We start from the raw sequence: 23,959 nt of genomic DNA, 5'->3' as shown, positions 1-23,959 counted from the left end.
GACAACACTTCAACAGGGAAGACCCCCTCAAGACACACATAAAAAGTTACACATGGAACATGTATAGGACAGACAATTTCCCCATCCAGAGAAAGTAGATTAGAGACAGCCAGGTGGTGGAGTTGTACCAGGGAGCAACTGCCAATGGAAACAACCTTTCTCTGAGGGACGTAAAGATGGTCTGCAATTAGAAAGTGGTGATGCTAACGTGACCTAAAGAATATACAAAACACTATAACTCATTAAAATGCACATGGAGAGTGATGATCAATGCGGTGCATGAGTTACATATCTATTAAGGAAATGAATAGATATGTACACACAATTAACTTTTTTAAAAAATCATTTAAATATCCCATCCTTCACCAAAGACAGTTCAAGGTACGCTGCTTTCCTTCTAGAGTCACATGAGCTCCTGGATGAACAGCTGGTCCTTCTTCTCAGCTGTTTTTCACAGAAATACACATATACACGGTGGTTCTCCATTACCCTGTCAAAGGCAGCAGCAGCTACTGGTCTCAAATCCACTGCAAAAAGTCTGCTTTGTAGGCAACCTGAGCACCAAGACACTAATCATGAGAGCATTCTGAGACACGTGGAAATTAGTTTATAAGTACTAATTAAATTGGACTTATTTGAACAGACACTGCTCATGCCAAACATGTTCAATATAAGTAAACATGGGGTAGTCTTACAAAGGACATACTGAATATCAGAGACACTATACTTACCATTATAGCCCCATTATCCTGGCCCACAAATATCCGTCGACTGTCGTGGTGGTATGTCATAGCAGAGCAAGGAGCTGCCAAAAAGACAAGGACCACATTGTGAGAAAAGCTAAGTACTGAATGTCATTGTTTAAAACACAGTATTGAGAAGAGTTATATGGTTACATTTTTAGAAATAGACAGAAATGCTTTATGAAAAGTAAATACTGTACATATTGAAAATGTAATTGAAGCTCCCTGTGGCTTAAGTTTAAAAAAGGACCTCTGTAAGCCATCTCACAGTTACTTTGAGAGCTTTGGGTGAAGTCTCTTCTGGGTGGAACTCCTGCTATAGCATAGATGCCTCTGGGGACCAGTGTTTCTGTGCATGCTCTGATATCCAGATGCTCACCCTATCCTGCCACCCTTCTCCAGAAAAGACCAATGATGTGTCGGACTCCAAAAATCAAGGAAGGGTACTGGCACGAGAATTCCAAACCCGTGGCATATGTGAGCAAGCTAGGAAATCCACCGTGGGCTTATTTCTTTCCCAAGAGAAAAATGTGGAGACAGAACTTTTGGGTTCACTCCACATAAATGATTTTTTTTTTTGGTTTTATGAGACAGGGTTTCTCTGTATTGTTTTGGAGGCTGTCGGTCCAGCCCGGCTTCGAACTCACAGAGATCTGCCTGCCTCTGCCTCCCGAGTGCTGGGATTAAAGGCGTGCGCCACCAGCGCTTGGCTTCACATAAGTGATTTTAATTAGTAGTGAAAGACCCACAACATGAACATGCATGTCAGAGGGAAATAAACCAGATATGTGCAGCTTTGAATTAGAATTGCTTATCAAAAAGTAAATAAATGTAAATAAAAATAAAACAATGGAAAGCTGGGTTGGGCGGTGCAAGCTTTTAACTGAACAATCAGAAAGTGGATAGAAGAGGATCACAATTTCAGGGCCAAACTGCCTACCTAGAAAGTTCCAGACCAGCCGGGCGTTGGTGGTGCACGCCTTTAATCCCAGCACTCGGGAGGCAGAGACAGGCGGATCACTGTGAGTTCGAGACAGCATGGTCTAGAGTTCCAGGACAGGCTCCAAAACAATACAGAGAAACCCTGTCTCAAAAAACCAAAAAAAAAAAAAAAAAAAAGAAAAGAAAGTTCCAGGCCTGCCTGGGCTACATGTGGAGTGACACACTGTCTCAAATCCCAAAATGAAAAGTCAAAGAGAAAAAAAAATCTTCAAAGGAAATAACTTGACATTTTCTCACTCCAAGAAGGGTCATGCATTTTGCATGTATGTACGTGGGGAGGGGTATACTTCTTCATGTATGTTTATGCATGTGTAGCCAGAGGTGGACACTGAGTGTCTTTTCTTGATCTCTCTCTACCATTACGTTTTGAGACAGGGTCTCTCACTGAACCTGCAGCTGACCAATTCAGCTAGGCTGGCTAGCCAGTGAGCTCCGGAGATCTGTTTCCGCCACCTGTCCTATCCTCTGCCCCGCATCGCTGGCACTGCAGGCAGTCAGCATTGTGCCCTGCCTCTTATGTGGGTTCTGGGGATCTGGGCTTAGGCTTCTTTACTTGTGTGGCAGGCTCTTTACTGACTGAGCAATCTCCCCAGCCTCTGGGCTCATCGTCTGTCAAAGAAAATATAATACAGAATGGTACCCAAAGACAATTTTAAGATCACACGCAGGAAAAGACTATGTCAGTTGCATTCAAGAACTCTGCAAGCCGGGCGGTGGTGGTGCACGCCTTTAATCCCAGCACTCGGGAGGCAGAGGCAGGCAGATCTCTGTGAGTTTGAGGCTGGGCTGGACCGATAGCCTCCAAAACAATACAGAGAAACCCTGTCTCGTAAAAACAAAAACAAAAACAAACAAAAAAAAAAGAACTCTGCAGGTAAAGGTAAATACTGACACTGTTCACAACTCAGTCAGATGTGTGGGAGTTTGAACTGGCTTCATGTCTGCACACTCCTATATTTATGTTTTGGGTTTATAATATATAATCTCATGTTTAATAATTATATCCTCAAGCCGGGCATTGGTGGTGCACCCCTTTAATCCCAGCACTTGGGAGACAGAGGCAGGTGAATCTCTGTGAGTTCAAGGCCAGCCTGGTCTACGGAGCAGGTTCCAGGACAGCCTCCAAAACAATACAGAGAAATCCTGTCTTGAAAAAACAAAAAACAAAACAAAAATATTTATATCCTCTACCAGGCATGATGGCACATAACTTTAATCACAGGAACCAGAAGTTGGAGAATTTCTGTGGGATTGAGGTCAGCTACATGGTACAAGGTGAGATTGCCTGAATTAAAAGATAATCATAACCACAAAGACATGTTACACACACACACACACACACACACACACACACACACACACACACACTCACTCATCCCAATCTCAAGCAGTTAAAGCAATGATCAGTTGCTTTGATGGCTCAAAGATTCACTGGTACTGTTTACCAGCTCATGGTAAATTTTGATGGTTTTAAACTTCAATTCTTTTGATGCCTGACACTATAATAAAGCTGCAAAACTATGTAAAACCCCTCATTTGTGTAAAAATGTCAAATGCTGAGTAGTTTTATGACTCTCGAGATTTGTTATATTATTGTTGCTGTCTGTGTGTATGATGGGGGTACACACATGCCACAGTGAACATGTGGAGATCAGAAGACAACTTTCAGGAGTTCATTTCTCTTTCCACTGTGGGCTCCAGAGAGCAACTTCGGGTTGCCAGGCTCGTGTGCATGCACTTTTACCCACTGAGTCATCTCAACGACCCCAGAACTTCTCAGTAAAAAAGCTTCTGATGTTGGTTTGGATATGATAATACTCTGGCTGCTTTATTCCCCCTCCCTCTTCTTAAAGAGTGGTTTCTACTGGGGTAAGCAATATACAGTTTAAAAACTGTATTCTTCATAAAACGGTTGTCGTGATGATATCATCAAAATATATCTTACAAGGAAAAAAAGACTCGGAGCCCAAAGTAACACAGAAACCAAGTCATCGTTTTTTTCTCCAGCACAGCAGATTTTGAAAATGTCTCTTGCTAAGGGAAGCAAGGTTATAAGAGCAAGCTGGCTACCAACGGCAATATGTAAAGGGCTACCTTGGTCACAGGGAAGCTCAAATTGGTAGATGGCCATTAAATATCTCAAATCCAATAATCTGCAGAGAGTTGTAGAAAGGACATTTTTCTTGTATTTAGAATTTAATTATGCAAGAAATGTCATGTGAGAATAGCAGTTACTTTTCATAATTCATTCGCTGCATTTTCTCACTGCCATGTTATCACAGCTTAGTCAATAAAGAAGTGTCTAAGATGGGCATGGTGGCTCATGACTGTGATCTCAGCACTTGGGAGCCTGAACAGAAAGTCTGCTGTACGTTCAAGGTCATCCTAGACTATAGAGTGATGCCTTGCCTCAAACAGTAACAACGGAACATAGCAGCAGCAGTAGCAGCTATGTGTAGAAACAAGCATGGTAAACAGGTATGAGCCAGCTATTGCAGAACCCAGGACCTATTATTCTCTTTTATTTTTATTTATTTATTTATTTTCCTTCCAGCCCTTCCTTCTTAAACTGGGAACTACCTCAGGACAGTCAGTAAAGCCAAGACAGGGACAGATGGGGACAGAGGACCATTGTCACATGCTCAATATCTGACAGTCATGATGGGGTGTTGGTGCCCTAAGTGGAAAAAAATCAGTCACAACAGGGGCCAGCCAGAGGGTTCCATGGTTAAGGGCACACTTTCTGTCAAGGCTGATGACCTGGGTTTGATCTCCATGACCCACAAGATAGAAGGAAAGAACAGATCCCACAAGTTGTCCTCTGACCTCCACTTGCGGCTCCTCCCTCTACACAATATAAACAGATATCATTTATTAATTTCAATCCACAATAAAGTTGCACAAAATATTTGGAGAAGGGGGGTGCTAGAGACATAGCTTCCCAGCATTGCAAGAAAAGCAGTTGGGGGGAGAGATGCAATCTAAAGAGTAACCACTAAATATGGACACAAACATCTCAGTCTCAGTGTCTTAAGAGCGTGAACCCCAATGTTCACGACCCAAGGGATTAAGTTAAGGCCAAACTCTAAACTGTGGAGGAAAGCAGGGTGGGAGCTGGAGAGGATTAACACCAACAAAACTGAAGCAGTGTTCCATCATGATGACAACGTGCTACCAGCACTGAATGACTTCCCAGACTGTTGCTCCCTTCCAGCTATCAGATCTGTGGCTATCAGATCTGTTCAGCGGAAGCCTCGTGTGTGGCTGTGGTAGCTAAGGAGGCCCAGAGGGTCTCACCTCCTGCTGTACTGTTGCTCAAGCAGGCTCTGAAGCACTTTAACTGAGACAGCCACTTCAAAGTTCAAGATGAGAATTCAGAGTAAGAAACCAAGGCTAGGCTGCCACAATACATGCAGACGCGGTCGACGAGAAGGTTCTACTACTGGGCATATGATGAGCAGCTCTGGGAGTCTTCCGATGTGCTCTGTATTCCATTGCTAATGCTTACCTTTAAGCAGGAGTGGTTATAAACATAAAGAGGTTGACCAGCTCCAAAGCTCTTGGTCTAGCACTGATAAACCACTAACTTTTGGCAGAAGTTATTACAGGACCAGATACTGCACATACAATGAGTAAATGGAAAAATGCTGAGCAGAGTTGTGGGGAGGATGACTCCCATCATACAGAAGGCGCTCAACAACTGCTGATCCATATGGACACCAAACTTGGCAGTTTCGGAATGCTAATTCTTAGGAAAGCTATGACCAGTGTCAACAGTGACCAGGACAACTGTCAGGAGCCCTCTTATGGAAGAACTTCACAATGACCTTCAGTAACAAACCAATATGCTCACAATAAATCTTTTTTTTTTCTCAAGGGTCATCTGATCATTGAAGCCCTTAGTCAAGGAAATCCCTCATTAAGAACAGTGCCTCAAGGAGTCTCATGGCTATGACTGTTCACTCAGGAGTTAGGAGCTAAGAATCTACTACAAAAAGGCCTATGTACTCCTTTTACTCCTGTGCATGGGACTAGTCTTTGGCCTGCTGTTTTTCCTGCCCCAGTCCCCTCTTCCCCATGACATGGAGAAATGAGGCCCAAGGTGTAACACTTTCTAAAGAGAAAATCTCCTCAGAAGCTGTTTCCTTTGTGACTGTTGGGAACAGAAGGAGTCACCTCTCACTTGGCCTTGGGTAGCATCCAGGGACTTTCTGCAAGGCTTTGTCTCTGAGAAAAGCTGAAGACAAGAAGAAACATAGAAATATGGCAATGTAATGGTGTGTACACTGGCTTGAGGATGTATGGGTAATCCTATATCAGCACATCCCAAGAGATAGTCTCATATAGCCCAGGCTGGTCTTGAACCTTGCTATGGAGCAATGGGCAACCATGCCCAGTTTTATACCGTGCTAGGTATTGAACTCAGAGCTTCAAACATGCTAAGCAAACACTCCAACAACTGAGTTACACGCCCAGCTTCTGAGAAGATTCTCCATTTACAGAGTTGCTCCATGGTCCACATCTTTCTATAACACTGGGGGACAGTGAAAAGAGCAGGCAAAAGGCCAGTCACAACCACAGGTCAAACCACAGTATACGGATATGTAGGTCTTTTACAGTGCTATATGAGCCCCTAGCTACTGAGTAAAGAGACTGCTGGGGGCCAATGAAAAGGCGCAGCATTATGCTGAAAAGCCTGAGTTTGGTCCACAGTTCCCACATGAGAGATGGAAAGGGGTCAACACTTCAAGCTTTTCTCCAACCTCCCAATATCTGCCAAGGTATGAGCACTTACACACTAAGTAGCTGTAAAAATAATTTTTGTCAAGTCACCACTGAATTAAAGCTGGACAAAGGAAAATGGCCCTTTTCCTGTTTTGTTTTTTTAACCCTTTATTTTTTTCAGTCTTGGTCCTGTTTCAGTTAGGCTGGGAGAGCAACTGCTTCTGTAAAAGGAGTTTTCCTGTAAAGAGGTCTGAAGCAACAAAGGAACTCATTCCGAAATCCAGCAGCAATTTTTAACCTGGCATTTTGAAATTAAGTCATCAAAGGCATCAGAAACAAGGCCCTACGGTGGAAAAGTCTGTGACTTACAGGCCATTGTGTGGTAGATGCTGGGCCAGTACTGGCCGCTGTCTCTTTTCAGCCATACTCGGATGGTTCTGTGGAGACAAAGAGGGAGAGAATAGTGATTAGTCATTTTCTTTATAAAATCTTCTGAATGGCATATATAGCAGTTAACTGGACAGAACTGATCATCATCTAATCCTACAAACCAGCACACACGGAACAAGGACTGATGCCTGTGCCAAGCATGTGCAGACACTGTCACCGTTAAACATTGCCGTTAGTGGCATCTGACTCCTCGTACACATTAGCTTTTACTTCCCGTAAGCCCTAGCTCACCTCTTTCCAGATTCAGTGCAAAGCGAAGCAACCTCAGCAGAGAAAGTCTGTCACAAAGCTTTTACAAAGGCTTATTCTCCAAAATGTGCATAAAAGATGTCCAAGTCATGAGAATGGTCACCCTCTTCTTTCATAATTCAGGACAATTTTGTTTTTAATTTAAAAACTTCAACATTTTCTAATTGATTTTACAAAGTTATTCAAAGGGAAATATATACATATTCAGATGGAATTTAGTATATTATATATGGTATACATACTTATATATATGTATCACACAGTATGACCATGTTAAGTTATATAATGCCCAGAATTCAAGATTCCAAATATTTTTTTGGTTTGGTTTTTTTGTTTGTTTTGTTTTTCTGTATTGTTTTGGAGCCTGTCCTGGAACTCCTCTGTAGACCAGTCTGGCCTCGAACTCACAGAGATCTGTCTGCCTCTGCCTCCTGAGTGCTGGGATTAAAGGCGTGCACCACCAACGTCCGTCAAATGATTTTAATAACATAAACGTGTTCATTGTGTAGTGACACATCTATCAACTACTTTTCTGGGTAAAACAAATTGTGTCAACAAAGTCACATGACTGTCTCACCGAGAGACACTGAGGAAAGCAACAGGCGCACAAAGGCAGAAAAGCTGGGTACAGGGGCACACACACCTGCAATCCCAGACTTGGGGGGCAGGAGAATGATCGCCATGAATTAAAAGCCAGCCTAGGACACACAGCAAAACCCTATCCCACAGACACAAAACAGAAAAAAAATGAAGTCGCGTGCTTATGGAGAAGCAGTAAAGGCCTGAGGAAGGAAGAGAGGTCTAAGAGCCTCAGCGAGAGGGAGGCCTCCTTATCCACCACAGCGCTCAGCCTCCTGCCCTGGAGGAAACTGCCCCGCACTGGTCTCTGGCCTCTCTTTCATCAGGACACACACAGGGCTGTGAGGAAATCCTGTGTGTGCAGGAAGGTGACAAAGCAACAGAGCTGAAGGGTGGCAAGTGTGGGTGTTCATTGCAGAAGGACAAACAACAGGACCAGCGTGGGCCACTCCTGCCTTGCAGATCTCTTCTGGCCCGGTCCCCTCTGAGGAACTGCAGTCTCTTGGTGTCTGCTTTGCTCACAAGTTCTTCAACATCCACTGTCGTTCTCTCACAATCATGTTTGTATGTCTAACAATGGACTGGCAATGTACTTCACTGGGTAAAGGTGTTTACCATCAAGAATGAGGATCTGAGTTCAATCCTTGGTACATGGTAGAAGGGGAGAACTGACTCTCATGGGTTGTTCTCTGACCTCTGTCCCTTAGCCATACCACTCACACTCACACACTCACACACTCACACACACACACACACACACACACACACATACACACACACAAAGATGAGTAAATAAAAATATATTTGTAATAGCAACACAACAGTTAACAAATGTTGTCAAGTTTAGACTAAAATATATAAAAACTAAGTGTTAATATATATTTGCACCTATTTATCTAGTTATTTCTTTTTGAAATTCAAGACAAATAAAACTTCTCCATAGAGAGAAAACTAAAGAATAGCTGACTGGTTCTGAGGAAGGGGGCAGATTGTAGAGACGTGAAGAAGCTGTCATCAGAGAAAATGGTGAGGCTCTGGGATTGGTCACAAAAGCTGTGTCCACATAGTAGAACATGTCCCACCACTCTCGAGATCTGCATAGACCACTGTGTGTGACTAAAAAGCAATTCAACTAGACAATGATCTTCATTTACTAAATAGATGACATTATGACACAGCACACAACCCCATTTTATGTGTGTCGTAAGGCCAATGGAATCTGACTAGGTTGCTAGATCCAACTACCAGTTTCAGCATATAGGGAGGACAGAGGAACAGAGGAACTCATTAAAACACCATGACAAACATACTTCATAAAAGCAAGACTGTGGGAAAGTCTACACACAAAAGACCCAAATACTCCTACAAATAATTTAGAAGGAAAAACAAACTAAATGGAGGACGAGCTCAAGAAATATGTCAAATAATACAATGTCTTATTTGGATCCAGATTAAAAAACTATAAAAATAAATTCATGCAATCATAGTAATCAGAAACATAAACAACAGTAGACATTTGCTGATATTAAAATTAATATCTTTCTTCAGGTGTAAAAGTTGTAACTGTGCCACTGTGTAGGTTTTTGTTTGTTTCAGAGGTAATTGGTATTTTATTTTGTTTCCACATGATCTTCTTACTACAGTGTTACCCAGACTGGCTCAGGCAGGATCCTCCTGCCTCAGTCTCTGGAGGATGGGATTTCAAGTATGTACGCCATGCCTGGATAACTGTTTTGTTAAGAAACAAACAGTAATTTCTAAGTATCATGCTGTCCTTTCTCTACTGTCCTCAGCTTGGCCACCAGAGTCCAGGGACTCATCACTTTCACCCTAATCTCCTCATGTTGCCTTTTGGTCTCTTTCCCAGCCCCAGCAAGCCCCCAGTACACCCAATACACGCCCCAAGAAGCCACACTGTGTCTACTGCTACTATGCTCAGCAAACACCAGTGGTGATCACAAACACAGGATTCAGGTGGCAAACTTAGTTCCTGTAACTCCCCAACTCAGGCCCTGAAAACCAGCGAGTTGCCATATTTCGCGTATCCATACGGTCCTCCCTCTATCCAAGCTCTCCTCCCTCACCACTCTACCGTGAGCTCTTCTCTACAGACATGTCCTTCTATGTAGATGGTAGATTAGATACTATTTCAACACAATTTCTTCATCTAAAAATTTCCTGGACATATACAAGCATTACCCCTAGAACTGGTTCACAAAAGGGGCCTTATATATGCTGACTATACTCCATGTTGCTTAACTCAGAAATGCTGTGGCTACATTTGAACACAACAGATGATGCCAAAGCCGAGTAGTAAATTAAAGACCAACTCCAAGGAGAGTATTAAATCCATTCAATGACCACTTCCCGACTCCTGTCCAAATCCAAGGTACAAAGGGAGCACCTTAAGATCAAGTCATGTTCCACGCAGCTCTGTGTTAAGATCACTGGCTTTATTCACAACAGGACCATTGGCAGCTAACCACTGTCAAGATTTTTAAGTCTAAGGAAGGAGATACTGTGGGCAATTCACTAAAACTCTGCTACCAGGAAGGTCACAGATTTAATGGGACACACTTTTCCCTTTGTGTTCAGAAAGGGCAACAGGACATCAGTAGACCAAGAAAGGAGGAAATAACCTTAAAAGCCCATCTCTTCCACATGTCACAGAACCCAAAAAAACAAATCCACCACCTTCGGAATGGTATTTAACCTAGCCCAAGGCCACACTCAAGATTCCATTTAGCTGGACTCCAGCATTTGCAGCACGGTGTCATTTTTCTTTGTAGAACAAAGACCATGCAACTTGGTCTGTATAAATCCAACCCTGGCTAGGCCCCCAGTAAACTAGGAAATGGAAACTTTTACAGTATTCCCCTTGAAAACAGCTTATTGTGTAAAGACAGAGAAGGTCAGCATCGCTGGGAATCAGGCTCCAAGACTTCGGTTCTATGTCCCCTACCCAGAGTTCTGGTCTTCAAACCATCCCATTCCTTCCCTTCCTGTGCTTCGGAGGTCTTCTGTGTCTGCGGTTCAATCAAAACAACATTAAATCTAATCCCTGAAACACCAGATCCTCAAAATCTGTATGCTAAACAATGTTTTCCAATGTCATAAGGTACATGATTTCATATTATGATCAGAGTGTTTCTCCTTGTCTTAACATGGTTATAAGAAAACAGACTTCAGCTGGACTAGTTATTAAAAACTCAAGAAATTCCAAGCTAAAGCACTGACTAGTCAGCAAAGTCTGCTCTCCAGTAAGTTGAAAGCAACAATTGTGTGATGTTTTACTGAATGCAAATTACTTAAGTCCTTACAACTATATAATAAACCAGCTACATTAAGCACTGAGATCTGGTGGTTTTGTTTGTCTCCCATAAACCCAATGTTTCCTGACATAACAGTGTTGAAACTGCCCTGCCACCTGTAATGAACTAAACCAGCAGACTATTTCGTACTTGACAACTTTACTCCTACTGGTTTGTTGTTGATGTTGCTGTTAGAATTTTATTTTTGTTTTTTTGTTTTTTGTTTTTTTTAGGTATTGAGTACACTGTCTGCCAGAAAAGGACATCAGATCCCATTATAGATGGTTGTGAGCTGTCATGTGGCTGCTGGGAATTGAACTCAGATCCTCTGGAAGAGTAGCCAGTGCTCTTAACGACTGAGCCATCTCTCCAGCCTAGTCAGGTCCTGTTTTTCCTGCCACCTTCTCTATTCATTCCCCTCTATGGCCAGATGATCTCTGATAGTCCAAGAACCTAAAAAGAAAACTTTCTAAAAAACACTTTAAAATTGTTCATTTTTCTCCCAATGTTTGTTTTCAAACAATAGTGTGCTTTTCCAAAAGATACTTGGAATGGAAGTGCAACATTTCTTTCTGAGCCGACTTAAATGGTTTACAGGTTTCCCTACAGTCCTATCCCTGTGGAGAGCTCCACCACCAACCTAGAAAGAGAGCAGAGATGGTTCCGAGCTGTGATCCCTTCCATCACTGTGCAAGACTGCAGTTCTGAATTTAACTCTTCCATACTAAATGTCTGGGTCCTGCCCTGCTGTGGAAGATAAGCATAGCAACAACTCAAACAGTAGTGAAGTGCCCACTGCAGGGCTCAGGGATGTTTTGTCTGCATTCTAAATTAGAACATTTTGGCAAGAGTTTGGCCGCACATAGCAAGAAACACACCTGATCATAAGAGTGAGACAAAATAATGGCTAAGTTATGGATCACTGGGTACAGGTACTTGCCTCTGAGCCCAAGGACCTGAGTTTGATCCTTAAAACTCACACAATGGGAGAAGAGAACCAGCAAGTATAAATGAGCACGTGGATGTCATTTTTTAAAAGAAAGATGGAAAACTTGGTTGAATTTAGGGATTTCAGGCTTGGTAACTGGTTCTAAAGAAATTACTGAATAGGAAAAAAAAGAAAGACAAATTCCCATCTAAAAGTTAAAAGGAAAGAATCAAGGATTTGAAGAAAAGGTTAAATAATGAGATGGGCTATCAAATGGTTTAATAGCTTATATAGTCACTAAAAGTAATTATGAAGAGGTGTGTGGAAATGTTTATAAAATACACTTTTCTTCTTTTAATAATTTTATTTGAAGTATGTGTGTGTTGGTGTGTACACATGCACACAACACACAGGTAGAGGTCAGGAGACAATTTAAGGGAGTCAGAGTTCCCTCTATCATGAGGGTTCTGGGGACCCAACCTGTGTCCTCAGGCTTGGTACCAAGTGCCTTTACCTACTGAACCATCTTTTAAGCCAAAAATACTCAGTTTTCCTTAAGAGTCTAATTACAGTTATATAACTAAATTGTATAAGCACACTCTGGCTCTGCAGGCATCAGGTAAAATAATGAGGGCCAGACAGCGAGAGGAGTAGCAAACACTGACTTTATGTCCTTTCTAGGATCTAAGGACAACAGAGGCCATGGGGACCTTCCAGCAAACCACCAACTGCACACCTTTCAATGAGTTCCAAGTGCTCAGGGATGGGTTTTGTCTAGTGCTCAAGTGTGGATCTCTAAAATAGAAAATGCAAATGTTCCACTCCTTAAGAATATGTCTGTCAGCAAGACCTCTGAAAGCAAAGAAGGCTAAGGAAGATAAACTGAATGAAGGTTTACAGGGTCACACAGCCTCAGGCAAACAAATCAGAGGCAACTTCAAATAAGTGACAGCCACCTTTCCTTCTTAACAAGACCAACTCTAGAAGCCTCTGTGAGCCTCACCAAAGATCCCCACTCAGTGTTTTGCTGGCCATCAATAGGAACTTGTGCCCGGGACAGGCCTGGCCAAGAGTCAGGAGCACCCTGGAGTTTATGAAGGGACACAGTATTCTCCTGCAGGTCACTGCAGAGCAGGGAAGGGACTCTGGCCCCCATAAAGAGATAGGAAGTGTGTCTCCTTTGGTAACAGGGAGGCAAAACAGTGAACAGTCGCTGAGTGGACCTTCTAAAGCAAAAGACTAGAAACTGGCCTCATTTTTAGAGGACAATAAGCCTGGCTGAATGAAAGAAGAAAGTACTTACTGGCTTGCACTGCAGGGAGGAAGGAATACTGGGCAGTTTAAGGGTCTGTGGGGACACTGTATCATTCAGAAGCTTCTCAGGAACCCTGGCACTTGCACCATCCCTAATCAGTAATGCCTCCCAAGAATCCATAGACCTGGGGCTGAAATGCCTCCGCAGGTTTTCTATGTGACCGGAGAAATCAGACCAGATGTAATCTGTTACTACAAGCATCAAAATGATTTTGTGTGACTCCTGTACAAACAAGCCACCTAAGGAAAATCCCAAGCCCCAGAGGACAGGAATAATCTACACAAGCTAAGCACAGGGCCCATGGAGCGCTCTTCCCTAAGGTTATAACAACAACTTCAGCTCTACCCATAGCCCAGCAGGGCTGTCTGGAAACCCCATATTAAACTAACCCAGGGGAAGCACAGCTTGAGGTAGTTTTAAATTCTCTGGCTCTTTGTTGGTTTGTTTAGTGATTCAATCAACTAACGATGGATACACTGTTGTAAGCTTTACACTGCTTTAAATGCTAGAGGAATGTAAAAGGCCAGCATTCAGCTGGGAAGGAGGTAATGAGGTCAGATTTACAGGGATGGTGAAAGGTAGGCTGACATCTAAAACACAGGTGGGAGCATCATTGATGGGACAAAACAGTATCCCTCAAAGTTCAGACCCTTCAAACAATTTCCCCAGTAGGTATGAAGAAATTAGTTAAGCACACAAGGCAGGGAATGTTGTGGGAACACAGAGTTAGTAAGAAGGCCCTTTGGGGCACTCAAGTACCCAAGGAAATCCAGTCCAAGTGCAACCATAACCTAGTACCCCAAAATGTTCCCTATCAACAATGCCTTTAAGCACCTGCAATTTCCCCAGAAGCCTTTCCAGGTGGATGGCCCTTCCAGCACACAAAGACGACGAGATAAGAGGAGGAAAATGTCCCCACATAGGACCTCTCACCTGTAGAACATTGGCTCCAGGTTCACTTTGATCTTACAGGGAACTATTCTGAGTACAGGTGTGTGTGGTCTGCGAGGAAAGTGACTAATTAAAAAGATGAATTTGAGCTCAGCTGGTGGGCTGCTTGCCTGGCACCAAGCAAAGTGCCAGCCTCAGCATCAAACAAGCAGGGTGTGGTGGTTCATACATGTAATCCCAACACTAAGGAGGTTGAACCAGGAGAATTAAAAGCTCAAGGCCATTCTTGGGTAGATAGTGAATTTGAAGCCAGCCTAGTCTACATGAGGGACACCCTGTCTCGCAAAGTTAAAAAGAAAAGAGATGATTTTATTATTGAGTATGAAAAAATACTCCATAAAGTGAGTAAGCACACATTCCTGCTCTCTTAACTGTCAGGATGAAGTGTTGAGTACACTTTACAGACAGAAGGTGAGATAAGATGCTGGGTTCTAGAGACCAATACCATTAGTTACATTTCAGCTTTGTTCCTATGGGAGAACTTGGAGGTGGCTAAAGTCAGCCAGAGGGAGAAAGGCCTACTCTACAACAATGACAGTCTCTGTCAATCAACTCAATGATGCTAGTTAGCTGCAGCTTTCCAGGGCCTGCTGCATGACCTGCCCTCTGGAGGCACTGGCCATACATATGGGAGGATCAGATGAATACATTCAAACCAAACTGGAGTAAGCTGAGAAAGGCTGACAATGGCAGTCAGGGGAGAATTACTGCATGGTGGAAAGAGAAGCAGGAGTGGCCCTAAGAGGCTGGGATGCGGGAGACGGGGGAGGGCAAGAGGTTTGTGGAGGGTGCATATGAACCCCAGCATCTAGGTGGAGAACGGGGTGAGACGTTAGTGGGACAGAGAACACACTGGCAAGAACCAATGAGAAGTGAGAAATGGATGTGGAAATAAAGCTGGGTACAGAAGAGTTACAAGCTCCCCTGCATCCTATTACAGTCCTGATGACAGACAACAGTCATGGAAGGCCATGAAAAGAAAACATCGTAAAAGCCATTTTAAAGATAGAGTTTGGCAAGACATGCTCAAGTAGGGCTCAGGAACACCCCCTGGAGACCGATGAAGGTTTAACAGTGGTTAAGAGATGAGGACAAGCCTAGGGGTGAGAAAGTGGACAGGCACTCACAGCAGAGTCAGGCCTGGGACAGCTGTCCTCCCTTCAAGGCTGACACTGTGCTGGTGTCTCTGACCTTGGATTCCTAGAGGGTTCCCAACAATCCCAAACACAGAAGAGTGGTTCATCCTGTTTGATGTTTGAACAAAATATATGGTTTATGCTCCACACGTGTTTTTCTTTTCAAGACTCGGGAGTTTTGGTGCATGCTAACGAAAGGGTGTCCTTATAACTAGCCCCCAACAAACACTTGGCATACTGTCTCCACTGAATTCCCTTGATAAACAGTACTGAACACAAGGGGGTCACATAATTCAACAATGGAGGAATTTAGCACATATTGCATGACACCACAGTCACTTCGGAGGACTCGCAGAAGCTTGGCCTGGTGTTTTCCCGTCTTTCCTGCATGTGTTGGATTTATATAGTGCCCTGGGACTACAATATGCCATGACTGTGTGTATGGTTCTAAGGAGAGTCCTACTAGTGAGTTGAAGGACCTGATCCTAGGGTTCTCTGCCAGAGCAGGGGAGAGATCTGTGTGGGAGATGAGTATGACTGAAATGACTTGTAGCTGACCAAATAAGGAAACAAAGAAAAGCCATGACTCAAAGTCAGTTACAGAAGTTTACATTTGTGATTGACTTGCAAACGCTAGTGCCTTATTTAGGGGGAGAAATTGTTTTAGTTTGTTCATACACAATGCACATACAACACAACCCACACACACAGGGCAGAAATGTTTTTAGCTTTGTTGACATAATAAATAGGAATAAAATCACAACTGCTGGCCCATGTGCCAGGCTCTAACCTAAGCGGTTTCCATCGATGTTATCAATCTGTCAGCGCTTCATAAAACCCCATGAGGTACACATCGCCATATCTGTGCTTTGCAGCTAAGAAGAGCAAGATGCAAAGAGATTAAGGAGCTTGTCCAAGGTCACATGACTTGGATTCAAACTCTGGCACTTAATTTACCTCTGGAGTCTCTGTTCTTAATTACACTATAAAAAGAAAATGGCTGTCCCAGTGAGGGGTCCCACTAACACTGGAGAGTTGCTGCACTAGCTTCCATGCTGGCTTCCTGCCACTCTTCAGTTTATTTTATAACACAAACTAAAGAATCTACTTTTAGGCCTTGAATGACAAGCAAAATACAGCAGTTAGCACCCTGGACAAATGAACAGCTTCCAGCTATGACCAATCTTCCTTCTATGCACTTTACCTAAAAAAACAGGGTTAGAGTTAGTTCCCATCAATACAAACCATCTTAATATGCTTCTAAGTTGTTCAAAACTGTCTGGAGCCACAGCTCTATTGGTAGAGCACTTGCCAAACATGCACAGAGCCTTGGGTTCGATCCCTAGCACTGCATAAACCTGGCTTGGTGGAGCATGCACAGAATCCCAGAGTGGGGGTGAAAAGAGGATCAGACATCCCTCTGCTACATAATGAGCAAAAGGGCAACCTGGGCTACATGAGAGTCCATCTCAAAAACAAACAAACAAACAAATAAATGTGTTTTAGAGGCAACAGTTATACTAAAAGAGCTGGTGGATTCAAAAGGGGAAATGGTACCATCAGCACAGGGCCCATGGAGCGCTCTTCCCTAAGGTTATAACAACAACTTCAGCTCTACCCATAGCCCAGCAGGGCTGTCTGGAAACCCCATATTAAACTAACCCAGGGGAAGCACAGCTAGAGGTAGTTTTAAATTCTCTGGCTCTTTATTGGTTTGTTTAGTGATTCAATCAACTAACGATGGATACACTGTTGTAAGCTTTACACTGCTTTAAATGCTAGAGGAATGTAAAAGGCCAGCATTCAGCTGGGAAGGAGGTAGTGAGGTCAGATTTACAGGGATGGTGAAAGGTAGGCTGACATCTAAAACACAGGTGGGAGCATCATTGATGGGACAAAACAGTATCCCTCAAAGTTCAGACCCTTCAAACAATTTCCCCAGTAGGTATGAAGAAATTAGTTAAGCACACAAGGCAGGGAATGTTGTGGGAACACAGAGTTAGTAAGAAGGCCCTTTGGGGCACTCAAGTACCCAAGGAAATCCAGTCCAAGTGCAACCATAATCTAGTACCCCAAAATGTTCCCTATCAACAATGACTTCAAGCACCTCCAAGACCCAGCTGTCTGTGTCCCCCAACCAGGAGTTAGAGGCATGCACAATCATGCCCAGCTTTTTATATTTGTGCTAGAGATTTGAACTCAGATCCTCATGCTTGCAGATCGTGGACCTTGTCACACTAAGCCATCTTCCCAGCTCATGGTTTAGATCTTAAATGTCCTTCAAAATGTAATGTTCTAAAAGGCTGAGTCCCCATCCAGTGATGCTATTAGGAGGTTTGGAAAACCTTAGGATGTGTCTGGAGGAAGGAATTGGAGGTGGGGTTGTACCCTTGAAGAGCACATTAGGACCCTAGCCCTTCCTCTCTTTTAGCTTCCTGTCTGCACTGGAGTTCAAAGTTTCCTCTGCCATGTTCTCCCTACAACAATGCACTGCCCTGACAAAGGTCGAAAGGCAACCAGGCTAAGTGACCACAACTTGAAACCACGAGGACAACCTCTTCTTTCAAGTTGCTTACTTCAGGTATTCGGCAACAGTCACAGACAGGTACTTATTGGTTTGTGGGCACCTATAACATAGCTCCAGGGAAACATATTCAAACTTCTGAGAAAGAGACAGAAGGGTTGGAGAGATTAAGAGCACATACTGAGGCCTGGGTTCAGTTCCCAGAATAGTTCCACAGCATGGGACCCAACACTCTCTTCTGCACTCCAAGGGTATCTGCATTCACAGTGCACAGACCCACATATGCACACAATTTAAAAAGAAGCATCCTTCTCTGGTGATTGAGGCACAAACCCCCTTTCTTTCACAACATGGGCACTTGGAGTGTGGTCCTTGGATCAGTAGCATCCCTCAGGGACTTGACCGAAATGCCAGCTCTCTCAGGCGCCCCCCCCCACTCAATTTCCCAATCAGAATCTCCAGGAGTGGGGCCCAGTAGTCGTTGGTTCACAAGAGCTCCAAGTGATTCTAATAAACACTCACGTTTGAGAGCCACTTTCTAAAAAGCATAGAGACTAGTGACTGGGGTCTGTGTACCACAGGATGTCGGGCAGTGGCCCTGGCATTGAATGATGCTGAGTTGTGGGACTGGCACTAGTCCTTATGTCAACAGTATCTTTTGCCCTGCAGCCCAAAATGAATGCAGATAGTTTCAAATGTTCCCCAGGGGCCACCCTTGATGGTGGAACCGCTGGCACAGCCTTTGGAAAAGTGGGCCCTGACTTCAGGAAGCCCCTTGATTCTTTAGCTTTTCCTTTCAGGACATCCTCGTTCTCTGTGGCTTTTATGTAACAAATTAACTTCAGCTGGATCCTGCTATAAATATTGAGTTACTTCCCAAAGCAAATTTGTGGCAGTACATACCTACAACAGCACTCAGGGAGCTGTTCTGGGGCAGCCTGCACTACGCAGTGAGACCTTATCTCGAAAATCAAAAGTACATGACTGGAGTCCTAGCAATAAGGGGTGGAGGCAAGAGAGTTAGGAGTTCAAGACACCCCGAGCTGCACAGTATATTCAAGGCTAGCCTGTGTTATAGGAACTCCTGAGTTTTAAAAAGCAAACAAAAAGATGGCTGTTGAGAAAGCTCAACCTGTCTGACACAGGCACATGGTGGTATACGTTCATCCACGCTTATACATACATTATTTACACACAAATAAAGGTATATAAGAACTTACTTTTGTAAGCATTAAGGCAAAAGTTGCAAAGTTGCAATAAAAATCTTGAAGAGTAGTAAAAAGGCAGGCGTATTGATCAAGGACACAGGGGAATCCTGTTTTGTGTTTGCTGCTGGTACATCACTGGCTGATCAGCCTGGACTCGGTCACTTCTAACAGAGGTGGATTAAAAGGACAACTAGGGTTGGAAGCGGCAGAACTGGATTCAGATCTCAATCCTACCGCGCAATAGCTGTGGTCTTGGTGATTACCTAAGTGTGGTTTGTGCCTCAGCTTTCTGACCTGTCAAAATGGCCATCAGAATATAGTAGGTTCTATTACCTTATGTTTCATAATATTCTTGGCAGGCCCTGAAAAAGCATCTTCACCTCAGATGCTTATACAAACAAAACAGATTAAGTATTTACACTGCATGGGATAAATAAAGATTGCAAACAGTTTCATCTATTCAGATCATCAGGTTTTAGCACCAAATGAGCTTTGAGAAAATCTCCATACATAGGTCTTTCTGACTTTGAAAATGTATTGAGCTTTGAAAATGCTGGTCTGAGAAATGGGCTGCCCTGAGAGAGCATGGAGGATATGAGCCTGGGTTGGTGGTACACATACAAACCCCTGCCCCCACGGTCCAATTTTGCATTGGTAGGGAAGGGACTTCTAAGGGTTAATTATTGACCTCAATCACTTCATTTGCTTGTTTTGAACTCTTTTAGAGTTTGTCCCTGCCTGCAAAATAAAATCCAGTTCCTAACAGCCATACCAAAACTCTTTTCCAAAACCAGACACTGCCCTTCCAGGCTTCTTGCCTTTCCTGCCATGGCCTCCCATACACCTTTGGCTCTGGTCACCTTAAAACATCTTGAGTCGTTACCACTTGACATTCCCTTCTGTCCTTTCCCTCTGCTGGACCAGGACATGCCCCTCCCTTCTACAAACCACTCCCTTATCCACGAGGGCCTCTCCTAAAGACGGTTCTTGAACCCAGGCCTAGGAGTCTCTCCCTCCTGTGTTTCCCAGCATCTGGGGAGCGGAGTATGAAGGGCCACGTCCTCAGTACACTGCCCAGCACTTGGAAAGAGATACTTTAATGTCAGCTGCCTTTATAGTTACGGTAGAGACAAATGTCCAACGCATTCGGAAGCCAATGTTCTAAGTCCTCAGACATACATACAGGCGTCTGTGGCTCAAGGGCCATAAAGAGCAATAAATCAGAAGTTATATGAGCACAGGCACTGTGGCTTTGATCCCTCTTTTACTCCACGACTTCACACTCAATAGATACAGTATTCCTGAATGAATGAATGAATGTAGAGTATGATAACTGTAACAGTTTAGATAAAAAAAAACTGCCAAAACTAAACTCACAGCGCATTTTCATTAAATCCCACAAACTGTGGTACCTACAAAAGGGCTTAACATACACATCAGAAACCTTTAGTAGCAAGCAACTCATTGGTGGTCTGGTCATTTGCCAGGAACCTGCAGGACAGTGGAGCAGGAGGGGGTGGGGGACAGCTGCTCCAGGACTCCCCTGAACATCTGAGTCCCAAAGGAGCTTAGCAATCACTTTCCATAAAATCTTTATTAGCACTGCTCCTACTCAGTTATCTCAGATGCTCAGCAAATTTACGAAACATGCGTGAGTCACAAATAAAATATTTTACTGAATAAAGCCTGCTGACTTTAATAAACTTGTCTGCATTCTTGTTTATACCATGTAAATACCATTATTCTGTCTTGTTTACATCCCCTTCTCCCCATCCTACCAATCCCACACCACCTGGTTTGAGGTCAATTATATGTAAACTGGAGGGAAAACAGGCTCACCACCTGAGGGGAAAAGCCCTGACTCCTGCAAAAGCCAAATGAAAAGTTCAGTAGGAGCTAGGGGCTGCAAGTTTCCTGTTCCCAGGCAGGGCAGGCCTTCAGTTTCACTCACTTCAAAAGGTGTGAAGACAAAAGGCTGGCCTCTGCCTCCAGCTTTTAGAGAAAAGTAGAAATTCTCCACAAAGCCCTTCCAGTTTGGGCCTATTGCTGCTTAAGACTACAAGGAAGGTGTAGCCTTAAGGTTTCAAACTTGCTACAATTCTAAAGCAAGGGCTATTTCTCCAGTCTCTTTACACTGCCCTGAAAACCAGAGGCCAGATGACAAGTCCTGGGACCCATACCTGGCTTCCTCTGCATCTCCTTGACTCAGAGAAGCTACACCTCCGTGGCTTCACTTCCCTCTTGGGTGAAATGAAATCACTGGACCAAATGAGTCTTTCCCAAAGCATGGTGACCGGCAAAACGCGGCCACACTGACGACATGGCTTGTTTTAGTCCTATGATAAATGACATTCTGTTTCTGACTTGTGGAGATAAATTACTTGTAAACAAAATGACTTACCTGTAAATAAATTTTCCTTTTAAAAGAAATGCATCTAGTCTTTTAAAGAATGAACCATTTTTATTTCCAATTTGACAATTATTTGATCAATTAAGAGTTCAGATAATTATAGCAGCTGTGGTTTAAAAAAAAAATGATCCTAAAGCCAGATGAAGCATTGAAAGGTACATCCCACCCCACCCCCACCCACCCCGCCCCTAGGCACACCCCAGCAACCCCAACTCAAAACAAACTAGAAGTTGGAGGTGAACGTCCCTGGAGTTCCTTTAAGGAATAAACACCCGCACCAAGTCCCAAAGTAATCAGTCACTAGACCTTTGGGACTTGGAACAGACCCAGGAGAACCCAGAAACTCTGGAGCACCAAGTGAACTCCCTCGAGGAAGACACAGGAGGCAAAGGTCTGAGGTTGGAGCAGCACCAAGGGACAGGGTTTGGGCGGCAGGGGGGGCAAAGGCTGGCTAGAAGACCATGCATGACGACTGGCATCTCAGAGTTGCAGGGGCGCACTGGGAACCCAGGACTGGAGGCCGGGATTAGGTCCCAGGTTGAAAGGTCCTAACTGATGACTGTAAGAAGGAAGACCTTGGACTGGAGAGGCACTGTGAGGCGGGGTCCCAGGTTGGAGGCACGCATTAGAACAGGGTCGAGGGACGGAAGGGTTCTGTGAGTCGGGGTCCCGGGACAGAGGGGGCGTTTGGAACCAGCTCCTGGACTGAAGGAGCATGTTTGGGGTTCCCAGAACTAAAGGCGCGCGGCAGGGGAGCGATCTCAGACTGGAAGAGTAAGACAGGAACGCCTGACGGCACCCGGACCTCGGTGAACTGCAGGGACGCGGGAGAGAGGGGTGGCCGCTCGACCTGGGGTGACCACAGGAAGAGAGGCACAGCCACGGATCCCAGGGTCCCCACGCCTCGTGGCCGCCCCCTCCCCGCGCCCTGGCCCGCGCGCGCTCCCAGACCCTACCTGTCCTCGCTAGCGGTGATCACGCCGTCCTCCTTGGGGATGAGCAGCGCCGCCGTGACGGCGTCCTGGTGGCCCTCGATCTTGCTCAGCAGCACCGGGCGGCTGCTCTGCGGCCTGGAGTGGATCTCGGCCGCCATGTTCGCGCCGCGGCCTCCCCCGCGGGCGGCCCATCAGCTGACCGCCGGGCGGGGACGCGCCGGTTGCTTGGGGAAACCGGGCCGCGTGTGCGCCACGCTGCTGTAAGCTCGCGAGCACCGCCGCAGCACCCCGTAATGCCTAGAAAAGCCGCGCAGAGATAGTTCTGTGACCTGGGAGACAACTCCAGAAAAGCCAGGACCATGAGGAAGATTAAAAAGCCAAACCATGCCGGGTGGTGGCGATGCACGCCTTTCATCCCAGCACTCGGGAAGCAGAGGCAGGCGGATCTCTGTAAGTTCGAGACCAGCCTGGTCTACAGAGTGAGTTCCAGGGCAGCCACAGAGAAACCCTGTTTCAAAAAAACAAACAAACAAACAAAAATTGCTACTGATCTGAGCAGTAGCAGAGCATAGGCACCTGCCCTTCAAACAATACTACAGGGCATCCAGTGGAAGAATACTTACTTAGCATGTACAAGGACCTGAGTGTTGGGTGGCAGTTTCCTCTGAGGTTAAGAGTGTCCATCTGCAAGGGATTTTCGGTAAGATGGGGGATGTTTACAGGGAAATAAAACAGGGTGTCCTAACGGGAGAGGAAAAATGGCAGCCATCAGGGAAGCTCGCTGAGCTCAAGAAGTGAACAACTCAAAGTAGCTTGAGGAAGTCCCTGAAACTGACCAGCTTCTCTAGGCTCCTCTCTTCTTCCCTTCCTAAGCATAAAGAAGCCGTAAAAACGAGGGACACACTTGGATAAGCCAAGCTACCTAGAAGACTCTCAGATAAACTGACCTGCCTGGAAGGAGCAGAGCTGTGAGAAGAAATAGAAATCAGCCAGCACAGTACCTGGAAGATACACAGACCAGCCAGCCAATTCCTGTCAACTAACCTACCTAAAAAGGGCACTCTCCACCTGCAGAACTGCCTGCAGCCTGTGTAGTGCAATCCAGGTTTCCAGCTTTCATGAGTTGTCACCATGCTCAAGTAAGCTTTGGGTGACACAACTGTCCTTTTAGTCATTTCTGCTCCTGGAAATAGCCCCTTACCCATATTCCCTTGTAAGTAACCACAATAAAACTCATTCGTTCACCATATTGGATTTTAGTTGTATCCATACTTTGGTCTGTTGTCCATTCCCTATCTGGGGTATGTAGACATTTGCTCATCTTTTCGCAAGAATAGTGCCACAAAACACAGAGTTCCAACTGCAGTAATATCAGAGAGACGGAGACAGAAAAGAGAGAGAAGGGGGCTGATATTCTGCTGAAGGAAATGAATAGCATGCGAAATAAATTAAATCACATACTACATTAGAAAATGTTGGATGCAATGAAGAAA

General features: G+C 44.5%; 1 protein-coding gene and 1 long non-coding RNA gene across 3 annotated transcripts in view; one reads left to right on the top strand and one right to left on the bottom strand.

Moving 5' to 3' along the window:
• Nucleotides 1–22,697, bottom strand: part of Wdfy1 (WD repeat and FYVE domain containing 1) — a 45,338-nt gene extending 22,641 nt beyond the window's left edge. The window contains exons 1-3 of the mRNA XM_005082506.4: nucleotides 22,488–22,697; nucleotides 6,840–6,907; nucleotides 732–805 (exon numbers count right to left, since the gene is read on the bottom strand). Of these exons, the coding sequence (XP_005082563.1) occupies nucleotides 732–805; nucleotides 6,840–6,907; nucleotides 22,488–22,624 (279 nt within the window). The 5' untranslated portion in view covers nucleotides 22,625–22,697. The remainder of the gene's footprint in view (nucleotides 1–731; nucleotides 806–6,839; nucleotides 6,908–22,487) is intronic.
• On the top strand, nucleotides 21,761–23,715 carry LOC110343204. Of its 2 annotated transcripts, none has more exons than XR_005879876.1 (2): nucleotides 21,761–21,922; nucleotides 22,016–23,715. It is a non-coding gene; the product is annotated as an uncharacterized LOC110343204 (long non-coding RNA). The 2 variants fall into 2 exon arrangements; XR_005879877.1 differs by having other exon boundaries at nucleotides 21,761–21,929.
• Nucleotides 23,716–23,959: the final 244 nt, after the last annotated feature.

This window comes from Mesocricetus auratus, unplaced genomic scaffold (assembly GCF_017639785.1).
Source record: "Mesocricetus auratus isolate SY011 unplaced genomic scaffold, BCM_Maur_2.0 Super-Scaffold_100010, whole genome shotgun sequence".
NCBI classification, from domain to species: domain Eukaryota; kingdom Metazoa; phylum Chordata; class Mammalia; order Rodentia; family Cricetidae; genus Mesocricetus; species Mesocricetus auratus.
This window is presented reverse-complemented; position numbering and strand designations above follow the sequence as displayed.